Source organism: Branchiostoma lanceolatum, chromosome 10, assembly GCF_035083965.1.
Source record: "Branchiostoma lanceolatum isolate klBraLanc5 chromosome 10, klBraLanc5.hap2, whole genome shotgun sequence".
NCBI lineage: Eukaryota > Metazoa > Chordata > Leptocardii > Amphioxiformes > Branchiostomatidae > Branchiostoma > Branchiostoma lanceolatum.
Window position 1 is genome coordinate 517315 of NC_089731.1, and position 12757 is coordinate 530071.

The 12757-nt window shown below is 41.9% G+C and overlaps 1 protein-coding gene across 1 annotated transcript in view; it reads left to right on the plus strand.

Annotated features, from left to right (window-relative positions):
• Positions 1–12503, plus strand: part of LOC136443145 (cilia- and flagella-associated protein 74-like) — a 38085-nt gene extending 25582 nt beyond the window's left edge. The window contains exons 34-43 of the mRNA XM_066440233.1: positions 2763–2872; positions 3190–3245; positions 5872–5991; positions 6884–7036; positions 7976–8108; positions 8841–8995; positions 9553–9679; positions 10413–10540; positions 11516–11650; positions 12006–12503. Of these exons, the coding sequence (XP_066296330.1) occupies positions 2763–2872; positions 3190–3245; positions 5872–5991; positions 6884–7036; positions 7976–8108; positions 8841–8995; positions 9553–9679; positions 10413–10540; positions 11516–11650; positions 12006–12104 (1216 nt within the window). The 3' untranslated portion in view covers positions 12105–12503. The remainder of the gene's footprint in view (positions 1–2762; positions 2873–3189; positions 3246–5871; positions 5992–6883; positions 7037–7975; positions 8109–8840; positions 8996–9552; positions 9680–10412; positions 10541–11515; positions 11651–12005) is intronic.
• Positions 12504–12757: the final 254 nt, after the last annotated feature.

Below are 12757 nucleotides of genomic sequence, written 5' to 3' on the forward strand. Positions count from 1 at the left end.
TTTTAAACAGACAGATGTTTCAGACAACGAAAGGAAAGAACCCGAGAACCAGGTTTTATACCAAAACTCTGAATTGCTATGTTAAATGACATGCTGTCTGAAACATCTGACTGTTCCAAAATTATATCCAGTTGTATGAATAACTGTCAGTATCTGTATCTGTATAGCCGGTCTATCTGTATCTGTCTTTTGGCAAAATCTGACAGTTTCTGAATCCTGTTTCAGACAGCATGTCATTTAACATATCAATTCAGAGTTGTAGTATAAAACCTGCTTCTCCGGTTCTTTCCTTAGTCACTGACGAAATACAGCGGATACTGTCTGAAACATCTGACTGCTTCAAAATCATATCCAGTTGGTTGAGTTACTGTCTTTTGGCGAAACCTGACTGTTTTTAACTCCTGTGTTTGTAGTAAGTACAACAGAAACACTTGACTATTGTTATGGTTACCTTCACAGAAGGGTAACCATATTGTTTTTGCTCGTTTCCTCTTCTTCTTCCTCTTCTCCGCACAAATAGGGTCAACGACCTGAACCAGACGGCTCTCACCATGGTTACTGGTAAACATGGTGGTGTTCCATTACATAATGTAGCAACACGCATCTTAGTCTTCTTCTCCCCACAGATAGGGTCAACGACCTGAACCAGACGGCTGTCACCATGGTTACTGGTAAACATCGTGGTGTTTGATTACATAATGTAGCAACAAGCTTTAGAGGGGGCTGCTCACCATATATTCAATGTGTTTGAGTTAAAGAATGAACAGAGCAGTAGTTTGTAAGGCTTACAACATGTGAAGGTAACCATAATGTATTTGCTGGCAAATGTTACATGGTCTAGTTAACTCCTGTGTTTGTAGTAAGAACAACAGAAACACTGACTATAATTGTTACCTCCTGTGTCTGCAGTAAGTACAACAGAAACACTGACTATAATTGTTACCTCCTGTGTCTGCAGTAAGTACAACAGAAACACTGACTATAATTGTTACCTCCTGTGTCTGCAGTAAGTACAACAGAAACACTGACTATAATTGTTACCTCCTGTGTCTGCAGTAAGTACAACAGAAACACTGACTATAATTGTTAACTCCTGTGTCTGTAGTAAGTACAACAGAAACACTGACTATAATTGTTACCTCCTGTGTCTGCAGTAAGTACAACAGAAACACTGACTATAATTGTTACCTCCTGTGTCTGCAGTAAGTACAACAGAAACACTGACTATAATTGTTACCTCCTGTGTCTGCAGTAAGTACAACAGAAACACTGACTATAATTGTTAACTCCTGTGTCTGCAGTAAGTACAACAGAAACACTGACTATAATTGTTACCTCCTGTGTCTGCAGTAAGTACAACAGAAACACTGACTATAATTGTTACCTCCTGTGTCTGCAGTAAGTACAACAGAAACACTGACTATAATTGTTAACTCCTGTGTCTGTAGTAAGTACAACAGAAACACTGACTATAATTGTTACCTCCTGTGTCTGCAGTAAGTACAACAGAAACACTGACTATAATTGTTACCTCCTGTGTCTGCAGTAAGTACAACAGAAACACTGACTATAATTGTTAACTCCTGTGTCTGTAGTAAGTACAACAGAAACACTGACTATAATTGTTACCTCCTGTGTCTGCAGTAAGTACAACAGAAACACTGACTATAATTGTTAACTCCTGTGTCTGTAGTAAGTACAACAGAAACACTGACTATAATTGTTACCTCCTGTGTCTGCAGTAAGTACAACAGAAACACTGACTATAATTGTTACCTCCTGTGTCTGCAGTAAGTACAACAGAAACACTGACTATAATTGTTAACTCCTGTGTCTGCAGTAAGTACAACAGAAACACTGACTATAATTGTTACCTCCTGTGTCTGCAGTAAGTACAACAGAAACACTGACTATAATTGTTACCTCCTGTGTCTGCAGTAAGTACAACAGAAACACTGACTATAATTGTTAACTCCTGTGTCTGTAGTAAGTACAACAGAAACACTGACTATAATTGTTACCTCCTGTGTCTGCAGTAAGTACAACAGAAACACTGACTATAATTGTTACCTCCTGTGTCTGCAGTAAGTACAACAGAAACACTGACTATAATTGTTACCTCCTGTGTCTGCAGTAAGTACAACAGAAACACTGACTATAATTGTTACCTCCTGTGTCTGTAGTAAGTACAACAGAAACACTGACTATAATTGTTACCTCCTGTGTCTGCAGTAAGTACAACAGAAACACTGACTATAATTGTTACCTCCTGTGTCTGCAGTAAGTACAACAGAAACACTGACTATAATTGTTACCTCCTGTGTCTGCAGTAAGTACAACAGAAACACTGACTATAATTGTTAACTCCTGTGTCTGTAGTAAGTACAACAGAAACACTGACTATAATTGTTACCTCCTGTGTCTGCAGTAAGTACAACAGAAACACTGACTATTGTTACCTCCTGTTTTTGTAGTAAGTACAACAGAAACACTGACTATAATTGTTAACTCCTGTGTCTGTAGTAAGTACAACAGAAACACTGACTATAATTGTTACCTCCTGTGTCTGCAGTAAGTACAACAGAAACACTGACTATTGTTACCTCCTGTTTTTGTAGTAAGTACAACAGAAACACTGACTATAATTGTTAACTCCTGTGTCTGTAGTAAGTACAACAGAAACACTGACTATAATTGTTACCTCCTGTGTCTGCAGTAAGTACAACAGAAACACTGACTATTGTTACCTCCTGTTTTTGTAGTAAGTACAACACGCTGTATCTGGAGATCCACTGCCCGTCCGTCAGACCTTCCCTCATCGTCATCTCCAACCACGGACGCACCATGACCGACTTCGGCGAGGTTTCCATCGGTAAGACATTTACACAATTTTTAAGACTTTTAGATATTGGATATTTCTTGTGTACAACCATTAAAATCTCAATTGCTTAATGTATTACATTTCAATGTCTATCAGATACCTTCCTTTAGAGCTTGGACATCAAAACGTAAACAATTTTACTGGTTGTGAAAAACAAATTGCCAATATCCTTATGGATCACCTTGTGGATGTAAAATTTAATGTGTTCTCTCATGTCAATGTTATACATGAATGTCATACATATCAAGAAACTAGATATTCTTCAAAACATTTGTTCTTCATTAAAATGTTGTGTTTTCTCCACCCAGGTCAAAGTGTGGTGAAGTCCATCACTATCCAAAACATCTCGGACAAGACCCAGGATGTATCCTTTTTTTTGTTATGTACTTAAAGTATTTTCAGTAAATACTTTTAAGATTCCTGAAGTGATTACTACCATCTTGACTGAGGTGAAAATGAGTACCTAGCTTCAGTTAGAGACGTCCTCTTAGATGGAACATAAAGCTGTAGGTCCTGTGTTTGAGGAGGTAGTCTTGTGGTTAGGGTTGGAGACTTAGAATCTAAAGGTTCTGGGTTCAAATCCCTAGCAGGTCCCAGTGTTGTGCCCTTGGGAAAGGCACTTTACACCTATTTCTTCACTGACTCAGATGAAGATGAGTACCTAGCTTCAGTTAGGGACGTCCTCTCTGATGGGACGTAAAGCTGGAGGTCCTGTGTTTGAGGAGAGCCACAGCTCAAGCACATTAAAGAACCCACCACACTTATCGAAAAGAGTCTGGAGGCTATTAACTAATTTCTTTGAAATAAAATGTAAATCATGAAATGTTTGCATCGCTTCTATGAATTTACAGTCATCTAAACCTTTGTGCAGTTTTGCTAACGGCTCAATAATGGCTGACACATGTAAAGACACGCTTCCAATGTGTTAGGAAAATGCCTGGAGCACTGCGTACCACTTTCATTTGATTTTAATGGAGAGAATCAAAGAACTTAGTAATGTGTTTATGAGGAAGTGTTGCTCTGATACTATTGAAGCCGCTGTGTTTTTCTCATAAAAACACTTTGTAATGTGTTGCCAGGCTGTTACTAAGCTGATGTGTAATGCCACAGGATGTCATGTGGGCTCTAAAGATACGGAATATAGAATTATATAGGCTCCAGTCTTTTTAGAGATGACCAATCTGTCTTACATGGGTGCCACAGAAATAGTGTCAAAATACAATTTTACCAATTTCCTCTCTTAAGATTCAATTCGATCCATTGAATTTGTCATTTTCTTATTTCCTTTGGAGCAAGCTTAGGCTTGCTAAACAAGTTTGAAATAATTTTGTATATATTATATATATATATATATATATATATATATATGAAGTGAAGTGTAAGAATACATTTCACCAATTTCCTCTCTTTTGATACAATTTAATCCATTCAATGATTTACAATTTATCTTATTTCCTTTGGAGCAAACTATAGGCTTGCTAAACAACATTGAAATATGTTTCATAAGCTCCACACTTGTTATTCTATGTATAAAATTGGTTGCGCCTCTGAGTAAGTTATGGCTTTTCATGACAACCCAAGGAAATTTCAGAAGGCAATTAGGAAATAAAGTGTTTTTATGGTTAGGAACATACATAAAGAGGGAAAAGAGAGATATAATGCTGACTCAGCGGGTTTTATTTGTAAATAATGAAAATTTGTGGACAGGTGGGTTTTTTTTCAGGGTTTTTATGGCAGCCTATCCACTGAGAAATCATCAATCTGAATATGAGTCTCCAGTTTGTATTCTGTATCTGTATAGCTGGTATAACCGCCCTTTGGCATAAGACTCCGGCTTCGCAGGCACGCGGCGCGGCAGCAGCTGGTTATGTTACACTGAACGGTCTGTCACACCTAACTTTTGTACATCTGACTGCAACCGTTCTTTGAAGCTATTTAGTGAAGGTGTCCCTACAGCATCTGATGATAGCAAGTTCCATTCTACTATGGTTCTTGGGAAATACGAATTTTTGAACACATCAATCCTTGGTTGATAACTCTGGTACTTAAAGGCATGACTATTTCTTGTATTACTGACCAGAGGTACTACAGAATTGTTTCACCCACGAACTTAGAACATCACGTATTAACATCCCTCCCCTTCCACTCCAAAATAACACCACCACAAAGTAACTGAATTTACAGGATGTGAAGACTGATATAATTTACCCAGATTCCTGCAGCTCGAAAAGGTATCTTGGCAACCCATAGAAATTAATCAGATATACTCCAGACGTAGATAATGATATAATCTTTTTTTTAGATTATCAAGTTGAAAATCAGGTGATATCATCAAGGCATGAAAGCTGTGCATAGAAGAATCCGATCATTTATCATAATGGTGTTATAGCATAAAATGGCAATTTTGTATTTTGGTTTGCATAATTAGTAAACCACCTTCAGGCATAGTTCACAACTATTCTGAACAGTAAGTACAAACTGCTTAAGACCAGACTGTAAGGTTTGATCCACTCACACCGGGATGGAACCCCTACTCATTTCAATAAGTGTGGACACAGTTGTGGGATGTTTAACATGCTCAATGTCTGGCTAACTGAAGCTAGGTACTCATTTTACCTGAGGGGAGCAAAGAAATAGGTGTAAAGTGAGTTACTAAAGGCAGAACCCTGGGGCCTTCTAGGGATTCGTTTACTTTAAGATTATTCAGTTAACAACCCTATCCATGACCAACTTGCCACCATCATGTACATAAGATTGAAACTTGACACCATTATTTGTATGTAAGGCTGAAATCTTAGCTTACTCATTATCTGCTTCTTAGACGCTAGCCTCCAAATTCAGCCATGTGGCTGAGAAAAGCATTTTCATTTTGTAAAGTGTTAAGTAAAGTCATAATCACTTTCCTTGTCATTTACCACTATCATATGGTGTCATCACAGTATTTTCTCACTAGTTTTAAGACGAAACACTTCCTTGACCGACGTTCTCAGCTGAAGTCTTCGATCCTGGACACGTCGGGACCGTTTCTCCTGCTGAACTCCCTTCGGGCGCTGCAGCCTGAGGCCACTCACACGCTCATCGCATCGTTTACTCCTCATGAGGGCAGGAATGTAAGTCTTTCAGCACCTAAACCTTAAACCCTAACCCTTAACCCCTGACCCTTAACCCCTGATCCTAACCCTGCAGCATGTTGCCACACACACTCATGTGTCGTTTACTCCACATGAGGGCAGGAATGTAAGTATATCAGCACCTAACCCTTAAACCCTAACCCCTGACCCTAACCCTTAACCCCTGATCCTAACCCTGCAGCCTGAGGCCACACACACGCTCATCGCGTCGTTTACTCCTCATGAGGGCAGGAATGTAAGTCTGTAACCTTTACCTTAACCCTTGACCCCTGACCCTAACCCTTAACCCCTGACCCTGCAGCCTGAGGCCACACACACGCTCATAGCATCGTTTACTCCACATGAGGGCAGGAATGTAAGTCTCTAACCCTGACTCTTAACCTCTGAACCCTAAGCCTGAGGCCACACACACTCTCATTGTGTCCTTTACGCTACACGAGGACAGGAATGTAAGTCTGTAACCTTCACCCTAACCCTTAAACCCTAACCCTGCTTTTGGAAGCTATATTATTTTAAAGTGAAATGATAGGGCACTGAAACTTGAATTAAAGGGAGTATTGTAGATTTTAAAAGCAAAATGTGTGTTCTCCCCATTTTCGGCATAAATCAGGATAAATGAGCATTAATAATTGACTCCAGAACTTGTCAAAATATTCCCCATAGATTACAGAAACAGTATATGTACAGTAATTACAAAAAGATCCACCAGAAATATATTTAGGGGGCAAAGCAAGATGTGTTGGTTGCATGATGGTTAAGAAGACTGCTTCAAATATTTTATTCCCAGGTCTTTATTGGGGATCAAATCGAGAAAAAAAGCAACTTGCATTGAATATATTTATATATATATAAACCACAATTTGTTTTACAGTTCTACGAGACGTTAGAAGTGCACACCCCCACGTCCACCCTTGGTATCACCCTGCAAGGTCGCGGGATGACCCCCCTCGTCAGTCTGTCTGTGGAGGGGGTGCTGGACATGGGGCACGCCCTGGCAGGGGAGGCCGTCACTGAGACATTTAAGGTGAAGCTTTCTTAAGATTTCTTAGCACTTATCTTAATGATAAGTAAGGATCATTATTGATCCTGAAGAAGGCGACAGTGGTTGTTGAAAATATGATCCATAAATAGCTTAGTGTTGGAAGAAAGTTTAGCACAGTATGATTATCTTGAAGAGTACTGGAGTTGAACACACAGTACTGTTCATGTCCTTGGTGCTGATTTCTCGGTGTTGGTTAGGTTTCAGCTGCAATGTTGTAAAAATCAAACTGTCCTTCATGCAGACTTTGGTCAGCCTCATAACAGCAATTTGTTCAGTCATTAGCTGTAGAACGACAAGCTTGCAGGGTTATGAAAGTGTTAAGTCTAAGTCATAAATATTCCAAAGCCATGCTGTTTCTCCGATGCTGTTCATGTCCTTGGTGCTGATTCCTTGGTGTTGGTTAGGCATCAGCTACACTGTTGTAAAAATCAAACTGTCCTTCATACAGATTTTGTCAGCCTCACCATAGGAAATGATACAGTCATTAGCTGTAGAAGAACAAGCTTGCAGGGTTATAAAAGTATAAAATGTAAACATTCCAAAGCCATGCTGTTTCTCCAGTGTTGTTTATGTCCTTGGTGCTGATTCCTTGGTGTTGGGTTAGGTTTCAGCTGCAATGTTGTCTTGAATAATCACTTGGTTGTGTACAGGGAACTTTGTCATTCAGTGACTTACCAACCTGATGAAACTATGCACAAATGTCAAAGTCATAAACATGAAACTCAGTGTTAAGATTTCTTCTAATAATGTACAGATGATAAGAACTGTTTCCCGTGTGTTTAGATCACCAACACGTCGACCCTGGCAGTAGACTACACCGTGCAGCTCGACAGCCAGTCTATTATTCTTATACACACAACACAATATAAAGATACCTTCTAATGATGTACTGGTAGTAATAATCCGTATCTGTGTGTTTAGATCACCAACACGTCGACCCTGGCAGTAGACTACACCGTGCAGCTCGACAGCCAGTCCTACCAGAAGCCTGCGGCGGCGCAGGGGCTGCCCGAGTTCCTACAGAGGGGGGAGGCAGGCAGGGGGAACCTTGTCGGTGAGACTTTTTTTCCCTTAACCCTTAAGCTGCCAGGTTTTTTAGCCAAGTAAAAATCAAAAATGTTTGACCCCTGACCTCCCTCACGAAACCCGTGAAACACCCGGCGGCCCTAACTTCCGGGCTTCGCGCGCTACACGCACACAAAGCTGTTTTCTTCTAGGGAATACCCTATCCCGGTTATAACCGGGTGCAGCACATAAGGCATATTTCTGTATCCCTGTTTAAACCGGGACTGGCAGCTTAAGGGTTAAAACTGTTGTAGAGTGGAACATCCTTGCTGTAACATTCACACAAATATTCCCATCTCTGTCTAACTACAGGAACCAGTGACTGAGTGCGTTCAGCTGTAGGACACTCTCGCTCCTCTATCTCTCCCTCCATCTCTCTGTCTTTCTATTCCTCCATCTCAGCCTCCCCCTCTCTCTCTCTCTCTCACTCTCTCCCTTTCTTTCTCTCCCTTTCCCTCTATCCCTCTCTTTCTCTCTTTCTCTCTCCCTCTCTGTCCTCTCCCGCTCTCTCTGTCTCCCTCTCTCTCCCTCCCTGACTCTTTGTCTCTCCCTCACTCTCCCTATCTCTGTGTGTGTGTCTCTCTCCCTCTCTTTGTCTCTCTCTCCTTCCCTCTCCTGTCTCTTCCAGGGCTAAATAGAGTACCTATTTTTTCTTTAAGGTGGTGGGTGGGAGTTCCGAGCCTTTGATATGTATGAAATACATTCCTGATTTTTATTTCAGGAACGAGTAACAACAGTGGCATGAGTGTGTTCAGCTGTACCCCTTCAGTAGGAAACATCCCTGCTGGGGGTAACCAGGAGGTGACGGTGACCTTTAACCCCGACCACCACAGCCTGCACTACTCGGACGGAGCCAGGATCGTCCTGTTCGGACAGGTGGGAAGGATGTTGTTTGTTTGCTTATTTGTTTATCAATTTGTTTACTTAATGCCAAATTAGCAATAGATTCTACATTGTATAGAACATTTAGCTACAACTTTTTTTCGTCTATGAAGATCAAGTCATTGTTTTATGATTTAAAGAAGTCCCACATGCTGTAGATGAATTTCGCGGTGTGGGGAAAATGAAGTGTTTGTGTTGTTTTTAAGTTCGGGGCAGCGCTATAGTCACATACAGCTACAGTATTGGACAAAACGTTTGCGTTGGTTTTAAGTTTGCGGTAAAATGGTCGCCGCAAAAACAGCGAACATAGAACCACTGCAAACATTTCTGCACTTACAGTACATGAAGGAGTTTAGCAACATGGCCACCTAGCTGGCCAGCGCAACTGCAATAAGGTCATACAAATCCAGGTCATCGGTTCTCTGACATGAGTGGCAAATTTAGCAAGAGATGAAAACAGGCGTTGACCCTTCAGGCATTGATTGCCACTAGCAGCATTCTGCATGCTGTTTCCCCCCTGTTAACCGTTTGGTTTGTTCCGTCCCCTGCAGGATGAAGCTGCGGTTCTGCAGCTGAAGGGGCGTGGCTGGGACCATACCATGTACGTGGAGGGGTGTGACCCGCTGGATGTGAGTGTGGAGTCTCTGGAGGCGCAGCAGCATGTGGAGGAGGAGGAGGGTGAGGAGTTGTTTTTTTTTCTCTAGAACTTTATTGATTGATATAAAAAGAAACTACAAATGAATACAAAATTATAGGAGATGAAAGTTACATGGGGACACCACAAAACCAAGTAAAAAAATAAGACAACGTTGTGTAGTATGCAGACACCGACAGAAAAGTTTAGTACTCTGCTGATGACTGCTTGACCGATTGCTGGGAGATTTTGTTCTTATAGTATAGAGTATGTAGTCCAGTGATTAGCCACTCTGCCTCTGGACCAAAAAGCTATGAGTTCGATCCCGGCTGTTGTCGCTCACCCAACATGCACGCTACTGGAGAGAGTCGCAGTCCTTAGGACAGGATTTTAAGCCGTGGTGCACTGTCCATTGTGCTTGCCAAAGAGAGCTAGTTGAATTTCCCCGGTCCATGAACCTGTAAATACTGCACACAGCGTCTGTCTTCTCTGTCACGACCAGTGGAAGATTAGCTCTTCAGTGAGCTACACTGGATGAAAATCACACCAAAAAACAGTTACTCGAGCCATTGGATGTGGTTTTGGGCACAGTCAGACGGTTCAGGTACATTGTAGCATCCACTACTTTTTGTCAGTGACACTTCAAAATCTGTTGACCAGCAGGTTTTTAACCAAGAACTAGGAATTGATATTGACGGATGCCATAAGTCTAACCTTCACCTGGATGGATAAAAACCACTTAAACTTTTTGTCCTTTTTTTAAAAATCTTCTTGCAGAAGGTCCAGAGAAGCTGCTTCCGATGTTGCTGACCTTCAGATACGTGCAGACAGAGGACAAACTCAAACCTGCGGAGCGAGTTCTGGATATCGGCTGTATCAGGTCTCTGTCTGGGGCAGCCAAGAAGGTAGGGATCCCAACAGGCAGTGTTACTGTAACATCAACCTGATCCACAGATAGTGCTACTGTAACAGTAACCTACCCTAACCCAAACTCAAACCTGCGGAGCGAGTGCTCGAGATCGGCTGCATCAGGTCTCTGTCTGGGGCCGCTAAGAAGGTAGGAACCAACAGATAGTTACTGTGACGCTGTAACCTACATGTAGATCTAACTCTAACCCACAGATAGTGTTACAGTAACAGTAACCTAAGCCAAACCCAAACCTACTGAGCATGTACTTAAGATCGGCTGCATCAGGTCTCTGTCTGGGGCCGCAAAGAAGGTAAGGATCCCAACAGGCAGTGTAACTGTAGCATCAACCTGATCCACAGATAGTGCTACTAGTACTGTAACAGTAACCTACCCTAACCCAAACTCAAACCTGCCGGCTGTGTGCTCGAGATCGGCTGTATCAGGTTTCTCTCAGGGGCAACAAAGAAGGTAGGGAACCACTCAGGTGCAAAACAATGCCTGCCTGAAGCCCCTACTAGCCTTTATAAATCGTCTGCGCCTGCCAACCATGGCTTTTAGAAAATCAAAGTCGGGAAAGTCGTATTCCTCTTATCTGAGGAGCGAACTGAATTGAAGGCTACTCCCCTCCCAGCTCTGGGCTAGTGCAGATAACTTCTACAGCCGAGTAGCCAACCTTGCTGATCAATACCCAACCATAGGTGACCTTGCTCACAACTTACTCCCAACTATGGTGTGGAGAAGGTTGGGAGGCTATGGTCCCATAGTGGCTATTTGTGATGGGCTTAACTCCCAACCTTAGTGTGGAGAGGGTTGGGAGGCCATGATCAGCTATTTGTGATGGGCTTAACTCCCAACTATGATCTGGAGAGGTCGAAAGGCTGTGGTCTTCTACATGTACATGCATGTGTACCAGTAGTATTGCAATAGAGAAGGTTTCAGTGGTTGACAGAATTTGATCTCTTTACCACAGAGTGGGGAGTACAGCGTAGACAACCTGCAACTCGCCACCCCAAAAGGGTTCAACGTGGACCAGCCCAAAGCCACCATGGAGGCAGGCAGCAGCAAGAAGGTGGTGTTCACGTGGGCGCCCCCTGCCGGCCACGATGTGAGTACTGCAGGCACTTTTGAATGTGTGTTTCACCCCGTGCAAGCTACAATAGAGAAGGTTTTTTAGTTAGATGCTAATGAACATCCTCACATGGCCGCCCCCTACTGGCCATGATATGGAAACGAACAGATGGTCAAAGAGTAACCGTAACAAAAATGATTCCTGGTTCACCAGGTTTTAATCAAAAGCTATGAATTTCTGCAAACATTAAGCCCCAGGAAACTAATCCTGTGACTGCCGCAAGGTATGACTGTTTCCAAAATCATATCCACTCAGTGACAGTTGCCCTGTCTAATGCATAACTGTTTCTTTGCGTAAAGTTTGAACTTTCATTTTGTTTCTTGTTCCACAGCCGAGTGAGCCTGTGGAGGCTACTGTACAGCTTGTACTGAAGGGAGACGCTACGGAACGCTACAAAGTACTCCTAAGGGGCCTGGTGGTTTCAGGCTAGGCCATCACCCCCCCAAAAAAGTATAGAGACAATCGATAGTCTGTAAATTTTGGAATTCTTTGGTGTGTTTTAACCTTTAGCACACTGAAGTAGCCATTTAGCACCCCATTCTCTGTTGGTTACAGAGTTAGGCAGCAGGGAGGAGGTTAAATTTGCAGTGTTTGGGGTGACCTGGAATACAAATTCATCACGATGCAAAACATACTCCGTCTTTCATCGTGTTGCGATGGTAACCGTTGCTTTTACTGTAAAGTCTTTATTTTCACCCTGCAGCTAAGTGCTGCAGTCTTAGATGAAGTTACAGGATAAGAAAAGAAATGCCAAAACTTACAATGCTGCTACATGTAGAACTTGGAGTGTTTGTGAAAATTGAAAACGATAAAATGTTATGTACATGTTTTTGTTTGTCAGAATTCCTCTTGTTCTGTTCTTATTTTGTGCTTGAAATATAGTAAAATAGATATTCAGCTTAATAGTACATATCTTTGATAGATAGTATTTACCACATAAGCAATACAAATAAACAAAAATAAAGCTGAGGGTTCTGTGTTTGAGGACAGCCACACCGTGAGAACGTTAAAGAACCCACCACACGTATCAAACTGACTAGGGCTTCATCACTTTGTGATTGGATCAAACGGTCTTACGCTGCT